Source organism: Rattus rattus, chromosome 2, assembly GCF_011064425.1.
Source record: "Rattus rattus isolate New Zealand chromosome 2, Rrattus_CSIRO_v1, whole genome shotgun sequence".
Classification (NCBI taxonomy): Eukaryota; Metazoa; Chordata; class Mammalia; order Rodentia; family Muridae; genus Rattus; species Rattus rattus.
The window spans coordinates 84,253,986-84,272,575 of NC_046155.1; the positions used below are offsets into that span (position 1 = coordinate 84,253,986).

Sequence of the window (18,590 nt, forward strand, 5' to 3'; positions counted from 1 at the left end):
TGAGTGCCCTAACACTTGCTTCTCTATTTACCAGGTTTGATCTCTGTGACCCAAGGAGAGAGTAGGGTTTACACGCATCATCAGAGGAAATCCAGAAAGATTCAGAGGTGAAAGTCAAACATCTTTGATAGAGCTATGACCCAAGCCAAGGGGTCTACTGGTCCTTTTTCTTCAAAAACTCTCAACTTCCTAGTGCCCACCTCTGTAGTGTAAGGACATATGGAACACATACGTGGATGGTGGGGGTAGGGCAGGGATTCTAGCTATCCTGCTGACACGAAGTGGAAACTTCACCAAACTGCCGAATACAGGATTTCATTTCATCCTTGAGGTTCAACTTCTGAGTGACCTGGTGTTTGAGAGAATTTGTATACTCTGGGGCTCCACTACCTCCCTTTCACACAGAGGGCACTTGAAAAACAGTTGCAGTAATGACCAGCATATGGCTACTCTCGGCCATCCACAATGATCACAAATTTCTAGCAAACAGGTGGCAAAACAATTAGATGAGTTACTCAGTGAATGAGTTTTTAAAAGTGATCTTGAGAGAGGGATCTAAGAATTGAAGAGTTCAGGGTATGACCATTTCCAGCTTGGCCATTCATAACAAACAAAATGTGACACAGGACAGACAGACCTTTGTGACATTTAAAAGAATTGAATTAGTCCACACAGCATTATGGCACTTAATATATGGGTCAATTTCTAATTCCATGAATGGATGGGGTGAATGCAAAGAAAGACAGAAGGGTAGATGGATGGATCATACATGTATATGTAAATGAATTGAGGTTGGATAGATAGAAAAATAAATATGCAATACATGTGTGGTTAAATGCATGGGTGGATGATGGATGGAAGGATGGATGAATGGATAAATGAGTGACTATGTGGGTGAATATATATATATATGTATGTATATATGTATAGGTGGGTGGATAGGTAGATGGATGGATAGGTGGGTTGGTGGGTGAGTAGATGGATAAATGGCTGGGTAGATGGATGGATAGGTGGGTGGATGGGTAGACAGATAAATGGATGGATGAATGGGTGGGTGGGAGGATGAGTGGATGGATGGATGGATGGATGGATGGATGGATGGATGGATGGATGGGTGTATAAATGGACGGATGATGAAATGATGATGCAGAGATGAATGGGTGCATATATGAAGCAAAATGGATATTGATGATGGGCCAGGACCTTTTATTACCAAGGCCTATGAGGCCACAGAGTTTCAGACAAGGAAACTGAGCCACAAGTAAGTAAAGACAATATCATAGCCTGGCCTATATCACAAATGGTGCAGAATCTGCCTCTTGGGCTGCAACTGGCTAGCCACACTTTCTATTCTATAGGTTCAGCCTTTCAGCTACAGGATGGGGAGCTTAGACTTCATGAGTGGAACAGACTAGCCCTTTGGTCAGGAGGTTATGAACTGGTAGGAGACTGGAAAGCTTCTGAGCCCCTTGATGACACTAATTGTCACTTCCATTTTACCAGAGAATACCTTTCTCTTATATACAAGAGGTCATATCTCATCTAAGCCTAGCAGAGAAGAATGTTCAGCTGGTGAGCTGCTTGTGATTGTAATTCTAATCCTCCCTTGCCAGCTACGCTCCTCCTGCAGGAGGGCTTGGATGGATTCCTTCATTCATTAACTCGTTCATTTGTTTGTTCATGGATACATGGATGATGAGATGGATGGGCTGACGGATGGGTGAATGGCTAGGTGAATAGATGTTTGTAAGTATACATGGATAAATGGAATGAAAAACGGGGCTAAAGACAAAGGTTTACCAGCAGTGTACTAGACAGAGCCTCATACACAATCTTTGTAGTCACCACCCTTCAACTCCTAGCTTGGACTCTTCTCAGAAATTTAACTTTCACCCAATTCATTGCACAGGGCTGTTATTTGTAACCAATAAAAACAGAGATGAGACACCAGCCTTCACTTGTAGGCTGGTGTGAAAGATTCAGTAGGAGTAGAGCTGTCTAGTCAATCCACAGTTGTCTGATACAAGATAAATAGTCAAGAACACTCGTTCCCCTCCTTGGCACTGCCATACCGTCATTATCACACAGTTGTCATGTGAGCGCATCTCCGGTAGGAAATGGTTACATCAACGTTGACTTTACAGCCCAGCTTCACAGGAAAGATCTCCAAATAGAAACAGAAATACATCTTAGCACCCTGCTTCATTGGTATCCCCTCACCCATTAGCCCAGATAAGCCAGGGTCACCTGACTGGGACAAGCCCGATTTCAGTAGGAACAAATCCCCTTCATTGCCTTCAAGAGGCCTGAGTGGATGAGGAGAGACTCACAAAAGAATTAATTGAGAATGAGTTCCCATCTTTCTCCATGTTGTCAGGGATCTGTGCTTCTAGACTCTGGGACTGATCGACGCCAGTCTCCCTCCCCAGTGGTACATCCACCTGCCTCCACCCCGTACCTTCTTGTAACTCTTTGGTTGGTGATGGAAGGATGAGCAAACCATGAGGACCACAGAGGAACAACCCAAGGAGTTTCTGCCGGCAAATAAGTAACGCCTGTTGTAAGAGGAAGGAAGTGCCTGCGTGGATTGCATGTTCACGAGATAACTCCTGCTGTGATGGCCCAGGCCATGGGATCCTCCAGAGATAACAGTTGGGCAGTTGAACTGGAGAGTGGAGTGGCAGGAACAGTGGTGAGGACATTTTGCACCGGTCTGGAAACCTTACACAACCTCCCCCTGTCCCTTGTCCCTCGTCCTGAATCCAGGACTCCCAGTCTGCCAAGACTCGGGTCAGCTACTCTGTAGTGTGTTTCACTAGAGGCCGCACTGCTTTCTTCCTTTTCTGGAGCCATAAAATCCTGTCTTCATATGACATGCGGAGTAAGGTTACAACACGGTAGAAAGCAGGATGAGCAAGTCTACATACCCAACATGGGGCTGGAGGAATGAGTGTCACACTGTGTCATACTTAATAGTTTATCAAACTCAAGAATTTTGTTAAAAGGGTAGTTTTTGGTGTTCTCCTCATACAAACAAGAGGCAGACATGGTATAAGGGATGTGTTCATTTGTTGGACTAAAGAAACCTTTTGCTGTCATCACTGTTACTTTCTTTTGTTTCGTTTTGTTTTTCTGTGTGTATGTCAAAGCACCTTGCTGGACTCTAAAGACACTAAAACAAAATCTTGCCTCTGGGGTTTGTCATTTTGTTGGGATCCGTGGAGTTATGGGATGCTAAGGTCAAAAGGCGACCTCTGCAAGGCCTTAGACATCAGAGAATGTAGCGTAGACCATTCGGAGTGTGGGAGGCCTGGGTTCAGACCTCAGCTTTGCAACGAACAACTGTGCTGTTCGCATCGTTCTTAAGGGATCTGGTTCTTAAGAGTCTGCACACTTTTAGGAATCTGTTAACACAGAACAATGACTTTCAAGAAGCATATGGCTGCATGAGGGGGTTTGGAAAAACTGTACAGACGAGGAGCTCAGGACTCGGGACAGCACTGGGCAAGAAGCAGCCTGGGATTGCTTCCCAGTCTCTTCATCTATGTGAGCACAGCAGCAGCCTTGCCCCGTAGTGCTGGGAGTGTCCAGAGACGTGGGGAGATGGCGCTTGTGGAACTCTGTTTTTAAGTGTGACCTCACTACAACTAGTAAGCATAAGACCAACGATTCCTAGTTGGGTACCCTCCTCAGTTTCAACTTTGTATGAAACTCATAACAGAACATCCTGCTTCCTAGAGTGGAGGTGTAGATAGATGAATAGAGTGATTCAGAGACACAGACAGACAGATAGACAGACAGATAGGCAAGCAGGCAGTCCCATACAGGCACACACACACACACACACACACACACACACACACACAGAGAGAGAGACATACACACACATTCATATACACACATATTCATACTGGGTAGGAATTTGGTGGAATAAGTTTCATGGATGCAAAATACCAAAATAATGTCAGGCATATAGCCAATAATCAATGAATATTACTCTTCTCTCTACCTCATTCTGTCCTGTTCCAAGGCTGGCCCACACCAAAAGATGCTCAGGCATTCTACTGCAGAATTTCACTCAAAAGCTATCGTAATTGAGTAACTTTGAAAAGGCAAATGTTTATTCTAAACACCCTAGCTTTCCTTCTGAGAAAACAGCTGACACTGGAGCATCAGCCCGTGGCCAGAGCAAACCAGTTCTCACCAATCAGTCAGTACCCTTCTCCCTCTGCACACAATAGGGGTAGCTTCAAGTTGCAGAAAAGCAGAGAGAGACCTGCCCAGGCCATGGAGACAAGACAGTGAAAATCTGGGATCTGACCTTCTGTAGATCAGAGGACATCCTATTGACTCTTAAATTTATATTGGGCCTATCACATGTCCCAGGCATGGTGGCACACAGCTATGATCCCAGCACTGAGGAGATGGTGAGAGACAGAGTTCGGGAGCTCACGAGTGTGTCAGCCTGGTGGAATCAGTGAGCTTCAGGTGCAGTGAGAGACCTCGCTTCTCTTCTGTCCCTTTAATTGGTTTTTGTGACAGGTGATACTGGTTATGTATTCATTTCACTTTCTCCAGAGTCTTTGCCTTTTGTTGTGGTAGACAGTCATGAGGAATGAAGAGATAAGCTGGAGATGGCTCAGCAGTTAAACACACTGGCTGTTCTCCCGGAGGTACTAAGTTCAATTCCCAGCACCCACATTGCAGCTATGACTATAGATTCATGGTGGTCTGATGCCCTCTTCTGTTGTGCAGGTGTAAACGCAGACACAACATACATCTCATACATCTTGAAACGCAGACACTCATACATCTTGAAAAAGAAAAAAAATGAAGGCAGAGATGTGGCACTGGGAGATGACTCGGTTTGTAAAGTGCTTACAGCACAAACATGAGGACCTGAGTTGGATCTCCAGCACCCTAGTAAAAAGCCAGGCATGGTGGAACACATCTATGATCCCAGCACTGAGGAGGTGGAACAGACAGATCCTGGAGCTCACTGGTGAGGCGGCCTGGTGGAACCAGTGAGCCTCAGGCTCAGCCAGACTCCTTGTTTCAAAAATTAAGCTTGACAGTGATAGAGGAGGCTTCCCAATGTTGATCTTTGGCCTGTACACATGCACACCTCTGCGCACATATACCCAGATGCATACACCCACATGTCCACATGAACACGCATACACACACACACACACACACACACACACACACACACACACACACACACAGGCAGGCAGGGTCAGGGGAGAATAAAAAGGGAGAGAGATTTTAAAGAACAATCTGAAGGCTGGAGGAATTCCGCCCTGCACAGTTATATGGGGTGGGGTGGCATCTTAAATTCTCTGCACATAGATTTGCAACCCCTCTCTCTCATGGCCGGCAGTTCAGAGTAGACGGGTAGAGTCTTATTACAGAGGTAGGCTTAAGAATAATCTGCATTCTCAGTTCAGTGGTTTGCTGTTGGCATTCGCCTATGTATTCGTTGAAGGAATCAGAGAAAGGACTGAAAGAGCTTGAAGGGGCTTGAGACCCCATATGAACAACAATGCCAACCAACCAGAGCTTCCAGGGACTAAGCCACTACCCAAACACTATACATGGACTGACCCTGGGCTCCAAGCGCATAGGTAGCAATGAATAGCCTAGAAGGAGCAACAGGGGAGGGGGAAGTCCTGGGCCCGGCAAAGACTGAACCCCAGTGAAGGTGATTGTTGGGGGGGGCGGTAATGGGGAGGATGGGGAGGGAACACCCATATAGAAGGGAGGGAGGGTTAGGGGATGTTGGCCTGAAACCGGGAAAGGGAATAACAATCAGAAATGTAAATAAGAAATACCCAAGTTAATAAAAGATGGAGAAAAAAAAGAATAGTTTGCATTCTAAGTCAGACACACACACACACACACACACACACACACACACACACACACACTGATATCAACTTTCTACGCTAACTTAAATCATTATTTTTTTTCTGTTAAGAACACGGATCAAAGTCAAACAATCCCCAGAAAATAAGAATTTTAAGCCTCAGTTGGCCTCCTGTTTAAAAATTAGCAAGCGTCTCACCACCCAAGCTTTTAAAGGTTTTTTTTTAAATGAGCTAATAGCCTAGAGAGAATAGGAAAGTGACTACATGCATACATGCATACCCATGAAATGTCCTACTTGTTAAATGCTCTGAAACGCAAATTTCCCAAGCATAGGCATGACATGAGGAGTGGAAATTCTAAACCTGCTTCATATGACAGGTCACAGTTAAAATGCAGGCACAAATCATGTACAAAATTACCTTTAGGCCATGTATATAAGATATGTATATAGCATACAAATGAATTGTTCAAGCCAGGTGTGGTTGCGCATAGCTGTAATCTCAGAAGCATCATGATTTAGACATTAGTCTGAGTTACACAGCAAGACAAGAAAAAAGGGGACCAGGAGGAAGAGAAACAGGAGGAAAGAAAAAATGAGAGAGAGAGAAAGGAGAGAAGGAAAGAAAATAATAATTTTGTTTAATTACTTTGTGTGTTTAATCTTGGGTCCCACCCCATCTTTTTATTTACATGCTAATATCCCAAAGTATCTTTCAAAATTCAAATTTTGAAACGCTCCCTCATTCAAAGTATTTCAGATAATGAACATCTGGCCTGTATTTATTATCTTATTATTAAATTAGATGACTACTACTTATCTATTTTATTTAGCATTTCCAGTGTGTGGTAAAGCAGACGGCATTATATCTGCAGCAAGATAAATACCGCTCAAGGATGCACACTTCTGCATACAAAGTGTCATGCTTTGCTCAGACAAAATGTTTCACTGGAAGTGTGGAGGAGACAAACCGGCCATCAAAACACTCTCTGTTCTCTCTGCAAACATTTAGACGGAAAGGAAAGCTTTGCCTCCAACGCCACTGGAACCTTCGTCCAAAGTCACTGCTAATGTCTGCAAGAGTTATCTGAGTAATGTGAAGAATGAGGGATCTCTGCAGAAAAACATCAGCATTTCAAAGGGGCCAGACCATCCAAAACCAGCATTCTAGTGTAAGCGTGCAGCGGGCAAGGACACTGAAAAACTAGATTCCTTAAAGGAATCCTCCTAAGTACCTTGAGTGACAGTGTTATCTCAGGACACAAGTGACAAATGGTGGGACTACGGGACTTTAGCAAGAGAGAGGAAAATATGGGTATGACATCCACGGGCATAGCTTTCATTTCCTCCCAAGTCTATTAAAGAACTTCTGCTGGCTGATCTTTCTGACAGTCCCCTCACCCATGACTACTTTCCCTCATCTACAGCTCAGTGCTCTCTGTTTTATATTCCGAGACTACAGTGAAGTTCGTTTCTTACTGAGGCCCAGAGAAAACGCCCCGCTACAGAACTCAGCTGTAATCTGCATCAAACTAACACATGAAAGCTCAGGGATGCTGAGAGGAAAGGGAGATAGATACTAGCAAACCTGCGCAGGAATGCTCATCTCACCACCATCCTCGAACACACCCTCTGGCCCTGCCTGTGTACAAACCTGAGTGCTCCTTCCTCTCTTAAGTGCCTCCAGTGCCCAGTCACAGGTACAGTCTCTGTACCTAGATGCTGCTCTCCAAACATAAAAGGCGCGATCACAGTTCAGAAGTTGGGAGAGGGAGAAAGCTACCAGGAGAAGCAGATAGGTCTGCATTAGGAGATACTCTAGTCATAATGGCTGCTCGACACCCTTTGCCATACACTCACCCAAGCCATGACTGTTCACCCTACCCTACCCCAGCCTGACACAAAGCATGACACAGAGACAAACACCACTGACCAAGCATACACTTCCATGGTATTTGCAGAAGTCATCTGGAAAAAATCACAGGAAGCATGTGTGTGTGTGTGTGGGGGGTGAACAGTTCGCATGTGTGTGCACAAGTGTGTGTGTGTGCCACTTCTGAATGCCAGCCTGAATCCCTCTGCAGCATTGTGCATGCAGTAAGCCCAGGCAGAGTCCAGAAATGAATGGCATGTTTCAAGGGCCACCGTGGTCCTTAGCAGTCTGTGGCTCTCTCTGCCTGTATCCCAAGCTCCAGCTCTGAAGGACTTTGGGAACAGCCTGCCCCCTTCTGGTCTCCTTGAGCTCCACGAAAGGGCAGGGGTTGGGGTGGGCACACCTTGATGAGGACAAACAGACCCCTAGTTCTAGCCATCTAGCACACTGCTGCTCCTGGGGATGGATGTGAGAAAGGAGGACGACGAGAGGAGAGTGACGTGCATGGGACAAAAAGTCCAGGAGCAGCAATAAGACTGGACAGCTGAGAACTACCAGGAATGGGAGAGTGAAAGAAAACAGAATGAAATGTATATATGCCTACATGAGAAGCTAAAGTAATGGAGACACTGGAGGATGCGGGTGGGAGGACATTCCCGGATGCACGGATAGAAGTAAATCTGCAGACAAGCCCCACTGCTAGGACGGGGGATCTAAAACCACGTTTTAAAGGGGAAGTGGCACCCTGCCACCCACCTTCCCCATTCCAGACCCGATGTGACTGGGCTAGGGCATGAGAGATGACTCCTAGGTGAGCACACATGGAGGGGTTGTGCATCGCTGCTCAGAACATCGGGGAGTTATAGAGAAATCAGCAGTTGGTTTCTTTCCCTCCCTTCGCCCTAATCTCAACAGGTGGTCTATGTACCCTGAAGGTACCTCCTGAACCCCGTTTGCAAAAGGTACAGCGAGTCCCCTGGTCCCGTCCCCACCCTGTCTGTTTCCACACTGAGCCAACACTACATGCTCTTAGTCCCTCCCACCTCCCAGTAGGTCTCCAATTTCAGAAAGAACATGTAATAGCTTTTTTTTTTTTTTCAGTTGGAACACATGATCAACTCCGGGAGTTCAAATGCAGTGAGTGCCTGGGTCCCCTTGGCTGTAAAAAAGACTTGGAGACATTGAGAATTCTCAGGTCCTCATCCACAAGCCTTACCTCGGCTGAGGGCAAGACTTCTCCCTGGTAGCTACAGAACAGCCAAATGCTCTGTCAGATCAAGTCCTGAGACTGCTTCAGCCCACAAACACAAAGAGCTGCGCTCGGGCATCAAGGGTCAAGACAGTCCCGAAGAACTTAAGCACGTCAGAAAGCACTTCTGACCCGGCTGTGTAGCTGTGTCTAGGCAGTGTTCAGCAAGAGCTGCGGAGTGACAAGCAATAACAAGGACTGTTCCCTCCCTACAGATCCTAGAAACACTCCCCTGGCGGCTACTGTCCTTCAGATGCTGGGCAGTTCTCTGCGGAGAACTAGCATGATGAACAGAGTCACGTGGCATATCACATCAGCCCAAAGACAGACAGACACTATTCCCATGCAGAGCACAGACCCTGTACAGTAGTTAGGGACTCAGACCTCCGCCCCTCCCCCCTCCCCCAGCTCAGAAAAAGGTGAAACCGATGCCCCCAAGGAAGTTGGGGATAGAGGAGGAAGAAAAGCTGGTGCCCCACCTAGCCAACCAGATGGTACTAGTAGAACTGTGGAAGACAGTTTAAGAGCCCTGACTATGCACATCAAGAAAAGCAAAGCACACTGGGAGGTGTGGTGATAGTGTGGCCAGTCAGCCAGACAGTAAGTGTAACTGGCCACCCATGTCAAGTCAGATACAGCCAGATGGTACCAAGGGGCAGTACTCTGAAGCTGCAAGTCCTGGAGGAGGTGAAGTCAGGGAGGGCAAGAGATGGCAAGGTTAGGGACTAAGGAAGTTGGGCATTGGAAGAAGCAGACACCCAACGGGGAAAACAGGACCCAAAGTCAGATCAGGCACGCAGGACCCAGTGTTGATTTGGGCACCAGGGATATGGTGGAGGACTTGACACACTCATTCCGGGTCTCTTCTCAGTCCATAGCAAACAGCTCAGACCAAAGAGGCTGCGTGGAGAACTACCCTTGAGCAGCGGCTGAGGATCCGGTCACGATCCAATGCACGCACTCGTGTGGGGAGTGAGACATCAACGCCCCCACCCAGAGAGCAAGTAGGAAGCCCAGAAAGAGTGATAGGGAACAGGACCCCCTAGAAAGCAAGTCTCTTCTGGAGCTCACTTTCCAGACCCCAAGGGGGCGGTCCTCAGACTCCGCACAGAGCAGCGCAGCTCAGTGCACGACCCTGCAGCTGCCCAGGGTAACCAGGGCAGCCAGAGGCAGCCAGAGGCAGTCAGGAAGCAGAGTCCCTTCGGAAATCCGGACTTGGGTGGCCAAGACCAATGGGAGGCGTGGGTAGGTTCGCCCATCTGTATCTCTGTCCGCGCGGCTCGCGATCCCCTTCCCAAAGGGCACCTTACCCTCGCCCGGGCGGCTAGTGCCCCGCGGCTGGCAGGCTGCTGTGCGCGGGCTCCTCCGGGGCCGCCTCCCCGTGCTCCTCCTCCGCCGGCTCGGCCTCCAGGTCCTCCGCGGGCTGCGGGCAGATGGGCAGCCAGGTCCCTGCGCTCCCGGCGCGGGGCCGCGGGCTGCTGCTGCTGCTGCTCCGCTGCTCCCGCCGCTGCCCCCGCGCGCCGCTGCTCTCCAGCCCCGGAGTCCAGGCTGCTGAAATTCCACACCACCAGCGTCTGCAGCAGCAGCACCATGAGCGCCGCCAGCAGCGCCGAGTGCGAGCGCCGCGCCAGCCTCCGAGCGCACGGCGCCGCCACCATCTTCCGCGGCGGCCCGGGGCGAGCGGGGTGCCGGGACACCCCGGTGCGCGCTCTATCCCGGGGGCTCCGCGCTCGGGCCCCGCCGTCGTCGCCCGGGCTCGCCGCTGCTCCTCCTCCTGCTCCTCTCCTCCACCACCTCTTCCTCCCTTTCCTCCTCTGCCGCCGCCGCCGCCGCCTCCACCGCCGCGGCGCGGAGTTTTCAGACGGGCAGGGACCCGGACGTCACCAGGAGGAGGGGAAGGCGGGAGGCGGGCGCGGGGAGGCCGCGGAGGGGGCGCGGCGCGCGCACGCGGGGACAAGGCTCGGGGAGGGAGCTGGCCCCGCGCGATTGCCTTCTCCCTGGGCCAGGGTCCCCAACCCACTCCCCAGGGTTCTAGGGCAGGCGTTGCGGGTACCAAGACTGGGGAAGGGGCCACCAGGGACGCTGGCCTTGAGTAGAGGGCGGGGCCTGGAGGAGGAGCCGAGGGCAGCGTGGGGAGGAGAAGGTGAGGGAGGGGGTGGGGGCGAAGGAAGCAGACAGACACCCCCCAGAACAAGCGTGGGAGCAAGGTAGGGTTGTGAAAAGGCCGGTACAAGACGTAGAGAGAGGGAAAGTGGAGGATAGACAAGTCAACAAGGCAGTTCAGCTTGCGTTGGTCAGGAAAAGGGAAAGAAGGGTCCCGAGCCCCTGTGTTCCAAGTGGCAGAAAACTGGAGGCGGAGTTGAAGGAGGCGCGGAGTTTTCTGTCCCGGGATCTTTGGCTGCACTGAGAAAACCTTGGCAGGTGGAGATGGGAGAAAACGTAGGAGTGTCACAGGTCCTGGCTCTTGTGCAGCCCGGGATTCCTGGATCACTGACTGAAACGATGGGAGAAGGTTCTCAATGACTCTCCGAGGTTAATCAGCACAAGCACTGTGACTTCTGAGTCACCCCCCACTCCAGGGCCAACCAAAGATTCAGGGCTCACTGACTCACTTCTCTGGTCCCCAAGGACTCACAATCCAACATCCTCCAAATCCAGTTGGCAAGTGGATGGCTTGGGTGGCTAAAGAAGTTTCCCAACCCTCCCTGGCCACAAACTGAAGGCGCTCTCCAAGCCGCAGAGCCTCCCTTAACGCCCTTCTTTCCATCCAGCCACCCTGATGTCTGACTCGCTATGTGCACTAGACTCAGAGCTGCGTGAGCCCAGCCTTGCTTTAAAGGAGAAGCATTTTCTTGGACTGATTGGTGACCTTGAGCCTTCAGGATTGCCCTCCCCCACCCCTGTCCCCAATCCCCGACCTTGGTCTGTGCTCGGTCTTCTGTGAGTGAGTCTGGAAGGAATGATCTTTCTGAGCTCAAACTCATTCAGCCCTCTCTGACTCAGTCTTAGAGCCTTCCCCTTTTGATACACAGCATCTCTGAATGTCTGCACATGACTGGGACTGATGCCTACCTACCTATGTCAGTGAGTTGGGGATTTACATCGAATTCTTGGTCTTTTGTCTCCTGCCCTTTTAAACATCACCCTGATTTTTTTTTAAGGGAAGAGGGTGGATGTGTAGGGAATCTGTCAGAGAACTCAGCAAACAGTGGCAGGAAATGAACCTTTCCATCCACTGCACCAGCGTACTAGAGCACTGATGGGTCAGAGGTGGGATCGGGTACAAGAATCCCAAGGTGACAAAGGATGCCTCTTACCTACAGTGAGCTTGAAAGCTAGCGGAGCCAGATGTAGGGAGTTATGGAATCTCAGAAGAAAGCATGATCAGTATCCCTACAGAAATTTGCAAAGGAGCCATGGGTTCGTGGGAGTGCTACTGGGATAGCTGTGTCCTCAATTACCCTGCTGCCCTGACAGTCTAAAGTCCACTGCAGAGCCCCCTCCAGCTCTGCACAGGCACAGAGGCTTTCCCACTTCATCAAGAGTGAGACTGCAGAGGAGAGGCAGCTCCCTGGCTCGCCAGTCTCCACTTATCTGCATATATTAGTTGGGAATATTTGTAGTTCATGCAATACAAACATCTGGTCCAACAATTTAAAACTAAGCCTTGCTGGATCACCGTTATTGCAGAGAACCGACTCCAGGCGTGGCTTGATCCAGCAACCCAGTACAACCACTACAGAATTTTCTCTTCCTTTCTCCCAAAGGGTCTGTTCACACTGGAACATCACAGGAGGCCCGGATTCTGTGATTGAGACTAGCTGGGACTTTAGTTCATCTGCAGTCCCAGATTCTCTTAGAAGAAATAGTTTTCTTATGGAGTAAGTATTTATAGGTCCTAAGTTACCCCTACACTCGTCACAAAGCTCAAGAAGTCAGACCAAGGAAATGAATTTAACCAGGGTTCCATGATTCACCTCTGGCCTTCGGGTCAGAGATCTATTATCTCTGTAGCCCTTCAGATGGTCGGTAGAGCCAGGTGGGTGGGAGCAGGTGGGTGTAGAAGAAGGGCTCCCCTTCTCTGTCCATGCAGTCTCCACTGAGCTTCCCCCTAGCATGGTCAAGTCGTCTCCCCTCCCAGACTTCAGGGCTCTTAGTGCTAAGTGAGTAGCTAGAGGACTTGTAAACACAGCCTCCAAGTCCTGCATTGGCTGTATAGAATAGTCCAGCCCCTGGCCACCTTTGTTTCAAGATCTCTTCTGCACTTTGCCTGTAAAGCTGCCATGACCTATGCTTCTTGCACATGACACAGTTAACAGCAGTCCTCCAGGGTGCAGACTGTGATTCAGCTCCCTCGGAGCCCCAGTGCTTCACCACCGAGGTTAAAGATCCCGGACCCAAATCCCTGGAGAAACAGTTGTTTATCTTGACTCATAAAAAGCCAAGAAAGAAAGAGGTTCAATCTCCCTGGGCAGGTTAGAGATGCCATAAACAGCTCATTTAATGGGCTTTGGAGGAAATTTTACCTGAGGTGGCATCTGGGATTATCTTCTTCTAGCTCCAAGATAAGTAGCCCTTCAAACATTTTAGAGAGAATAGGGAGGTAAAGATGAAACAAAAGAACAGATAGCTGGGAGCTAGGGTGAATTAGTGTCTAAAATGCTCATCTCAGTATGGCTGGGAGATCCACAGGGTGGGTACCCTAAATTTGCTGAACTACCGAATGGAAATAGCACTTTTGCATTTCTTAGCAGGGACAGGGTTTTTCATTTCTAGTTGTGCATGAGGAGCCAAGTGGCCTTGTTGGATAAGAAAGAGGCCAGGGTCCTGCTTGAGACTTGGCAGTGCTCTAACCACCGTATCCAGGGTTTTCAAAGCTCCGTTTTTCATTCCACAAAGATACATGGAACCCTATTACATGTAGGCATCCCGCTGGGCAAGCGAAATCTGGGGATGATGAAGATTCCCCAAGGAACCTTTCTTTTTATATATGGCTCCCCAGTTCCCATGCTACGGCTCTCAGGAGACAGAGCTCTGGGGAAGTTTCCCCTGATTTGTGGGATTCTCAACCACCACCTCGAATGCCAAATCTTGTTTCTCTGTCCCTTCAAGGATGGGAAGGCTAATCTGTCACCGAGCATTTTGAGTTATTGGGTGTGCCCAGTCCTGAGCTAGCAATTGCAAAGGAAGTGGTTAGGACAGTCTTCACCCTCAAGGAACTGTCCAGCAGGATAGAGGGACATGCCAGGTCATTGACAGCAATTCCAGGGTCAGTGCAAGGAGCAAATGAGATAGATGAGAACTAGATTGCCCAGGCTTGATGTGCGCATGTGTGCATGCATGTGTGTGTTTATGTGCACGAAAGCCAGAAGGGAACCTCAGGGTTGGGTTTTGATTTATTTGTTTGCTGTTTACTCCTATTTGATTTTTGGCCTGGAAGTTATAAAAATCTCAAACAACAAAACAAACAAACAAATGAAAACAAACCTAGGCTGCCCAGAATCAACTGCCTCCAGCTCCCCAGGGCTCACTGTCATGGACAACTTCATATGTGGTTTCTAGGGAGCTTCTTATCTCTCTAGCCCCTCTGCTGTATTTTAACTGAGTCTTTTAAGTAACCAGTGTTAACTTCTATGCCTCAATGTGCTCATCCATAAAATGGGCTTAAAATAATGGGATCTTTATTGACACTTTCTCAGAAGGACTAAGTGAGCTATCTCATACATAAAACTTTACATCTAGATTGACAAAGTCAACCTTGGTGGCACACATACTTGGAATATGGAGGAAGGGGAATTACCAGTTTGAAGCTAGTCTGGAGTGCACAGCAAGGCTCTTTTTATCAAAGTTAAGTGGCTAAAAGCATCAGAGGGGAGAAAGGTTGGTTATGGAAAGCTCAGTGGAGGAGGCTGTGTAACATCAAGACTTTGTGATATTCCAGTCTCTCCACAGGTAGATTTTTGCCTCACTTCTTTACCTCTCCCTGCTACTTGGTATAGTTCAAGGCCTTGGGTGAAATCTGGATGTAGAGTGAACATCCATCAATTGCAGGATTGGGGGGCAGATGAAATGAGACAGGGGCATTCTTCCACAAAGAAGCAGGCACCGTTTGAGGCCTGGTACAGATCCAGGTTCAAAAACCATTCTCAGAAATATTTTCATTTCATGATCTGTGAGCAGGACGCCCGACATCTTTGACCCTCAGTATTGTGAAATAGAAAAGTTAAAAAAAAAAAGACTCCTGTCTTCCAGGGGACATAAAACCAGTGACATTGTATGCAGGAGTGTATAATCTATTTATTGAGAAATGGAGGGATTATCCAGTGGAGGAAGGAAAGACTGTTAGCTGGGTCACCACCTGATCACCAAGTTAAAAATAAAAAAATCCGGTCCTTTCCAAATATTCCTACCACAGGGTTCTAGAGAGCTGGGGCTACGCACACCTCCTTCTGAATTTAAATGAACTTCAGACTAACAGTCAAATTTAGTGAGGTATATGGTTTCCGTTTTAATCTCAATCACATGTCTGTTTCTTGTTTTTATAGTTAGTTTTTACCCAAATGCCACCAATTGACCCGACTTTGCTCTTCAAAAGAATTTTTTAAACTCCTCCTGAGTTTCACTTCCGCATCGATACAGACGCTATAAGCAGGTGGCTCACCTGCATGTGCCTGACGATGTGAGACTTCTGCACGCAATACCTCCACCCACAGGATCCCCGACTCTCTCCAGCAAATGCCACGAGCCGGAGGACTTCTGAGAAGCAGGGTCATAGAAGCCCCTTCAGAGTGTGGGCTGTGCATAGATGCTCTCTGTCCTTCACCCCATCCCACCCAAGGGAAGTAAGTGGCCTTGTCAGCCCCACAGGCAGACAGATCGACAGCTGAACCTAGAAGTGTTTCCAGGGACTCTTTCATCAGCAGAGGGCGCTCTAGTTAGCAAATAACTTTCCTGTGACCAGTTTCCAGCATGCGAGGTCTGGAGAGAGCAAGAAACCAGGGTGCTAGGGGGTGACCATTAAGAAGGCTCGTGGGTTTGCAGGCACCAATAGTTATGGAAAGCTAAAGGGAAGAGAAAGGAAGGAAGCAGACAAGGACAGCGAGAAACTGTCCTTGATTGAGAAACTCTCTGCTTTGTCTAAAACCGGCACTTAGTGCTGAGAAGTCTCACCGCCTCAAGTACAATCTGGAGATGCTCTGATGGGTAAGAAGGGGAACAAAGGACTCCCCCTCCACATCTCAAACTAGACTCGTGGAGATGGTTTCCTTTAAAAACAAATGCAATGGTGCCAAATTTGGCTCCTGGCATTCCAGGTGTGCCGGTGAGGGCAACTAGATGCCAGCATCTTTCCCTGACACCAGAGCCCAGTATCTTGGCCTTCCAATGTGCACTGAAGATCAACATCTCTCCAGGAACCCTCTAGGCCTTCAGCACCGGCTTGGGACTGCTGAAGCATCCAGCCTTGTTAATGGAGCAACTACCAGGGTGCCAGTCCTTAGACACCATTGGACTATCCTGCTCCTGTGATAGAAGCCAGTCTAATACATCCCCTTGTAACATCCGTTCTCTCTACCTGTTTTGTTCCTCTGCAACACCCATCTAATACAACCATCAAGGCCAAGAATGATGATGGGCAGTGAGAAGAAATTTAGCTATTTAGTGTTTACTAGTGGCTGATCTTTGTATTACACACTGCAACACATTTTGTGAACATTGAATGAGAACATCTTTCAGTCTTCATGGAAACTCATGGAATAAGGCACCATAGAGGACTTCTATTGCTGTGGATCTTGTACCCACTGGGACAGATATATCAGGACAAATAGGTACATTTGCAAACAAGCAGCATTGGAGACCATTGAGGACAAAAAGTAGGAAAGGAAAATCAAGTGAGGTACTAGAGTAAGTAGGGTAAGCCAGGTTACCACCAGACACAGGAAAGGCCTCACCTGTGACATAGGCAATGACCTTGAAATTGTCCACATCTTTTCCTTGAGATGCAATTCTTGCAGAAATTTGACTCCTTTTATGCCTCCAAAATGCACCATAGACTGAACAAATGACTTCGGGTCTTTTTTTTTTTTAATGTATAAAAATACTCTTGGGATTTACAAGTGAAGGTTACTGCTATGTTTGCTGGATTTCTGTGGTTGGGATTTTCTCAAGCAGTGGTTAATAAAAATCTAACTACTTGTGGGGACATAATAGGAGCTATGGAAAGGTTTGGGTAAATTTTACAAAATAAGGGAAAAGATAAAATATACCATTTTAGGTTTGGAAAGGTAGCTCAGATTACAAAGTGTTTGCTAGGCAACCATTAGTATCTGAGTTTGATCACCAGCACCCAGATAAAAGGGGCGTGGCGATGTTTGTCCAGAATCATAGCCGGCACTGGCAAGGTAGAGGCAGGTAGACCCCTAGGACTGATGGCCACCCAGTTTAACTTAATCAGTGATTTCTAGGACAGCGAGAGGCCCTGTCTTAAAAGAAAAACAAGGTAGACAGTAATTGAAAGAAACAGCAAAGGTTCTTCTTGCCTGAACACACACACACACACACACACACACACACACACACACACACATGTTGCAGGATATTTGATCACACCATGAAAACCAAGATTACACACACTTTTAATCTCTCTGGCTGGAATACAGGCACACCCTTAGCACACACCTTTAATCCCAAACAATGAAGGTAAAGTTAGTTTGTAGAAGGAAGCATCCATGTTTAAAAGTGATGTATAACTGAGTGGCAGACAAGGTGATGAATCAGAGAAAGATTTGACAGCCTAGGATACACCCAACTCTCATGAGAATCGAGACAAGGGAAGCCATTGAAGGGGTAGTGCAAAGAAGTCAGATTTATCGGGAGAGTTTTACAGAGACGGGTTGAAGAGAGAACAAGCTAGACATGGGAGATGACAGAATGAGCCCGAGAATGGGAAGGAGCCAGGAGATTAGAACAGGTTGCTAGAGTTAGCTTGAGGTCAGGCAGAACAACTGAGGGGACCCAAGAGAAGCCAGATTGAATCAGTCAACGTGGAGAGGCGTTTGAGCCAGAACAGCTGAGTTGAATCGGCTAGCTAGAGATCAGAAAGAACTAGAAAGGGGTGAGCTTATTCAACAGCAAGTCTCAGAGGCTGAGAACATTCTAGGCCTAGATTAGATTGTACAGAGGGTAGACACTTCCAGGTCTAGGCCTAGTTAGCAGACAGAGGCAGTAAGCCTCTGAGACAACTACATTAGGCAAATAAAAGTTACTTTTACACACAGACACACACACACATGCACGCACTCGCATGCATGCATACACATTCATACACACATACACACATGCACACGCACACTCATGTATTCACATATGCACATGCAAACACACGTGCATATACATACACACATACATGTACACAAATGCACATACAAGAACATATGCCCATACATACACACATATGCACGCACACACACACACACACACACACACACACACTGTACAATCTTACCAACCAAGGAGAGGAAGCACCCGGTGCATCAGGCTTTAGTCGTGCTTCATCCAGACATCCATTTATCTGATTCACTACACCTGCCTCAGCCACTCCA

At 48.1% G+C, this 18,590-nt stretch overlaps 1 protein-coding gene across 1 annotated transcript in view; it reads right to left on the reverse strand.

Moving 5' to 3' along the window:
- Xylt1 (xylosyltransferase 1) overlaps window positions 1-10,808 on the reverse strand; it is a 286,196-nt gene extending 275,388 nt beyond the window's left edge. Inside the window, exon 1 of the mRNA XM_032892825.1 lies at window positions 10,302-10,808. Within this exon, the coding sequence (XP_032748716.1) occupies window positions 10,302-10,649 (348 nt within the window). The 5' untranslated portion in view covers window positions 10,650-10,808. The remainder of the gene's footprint in view (window positions 1-10,301) is intronic.
- Between the last annotated feature and the right edge of the window lie 7,782 nt (window positions 10,809-18,590).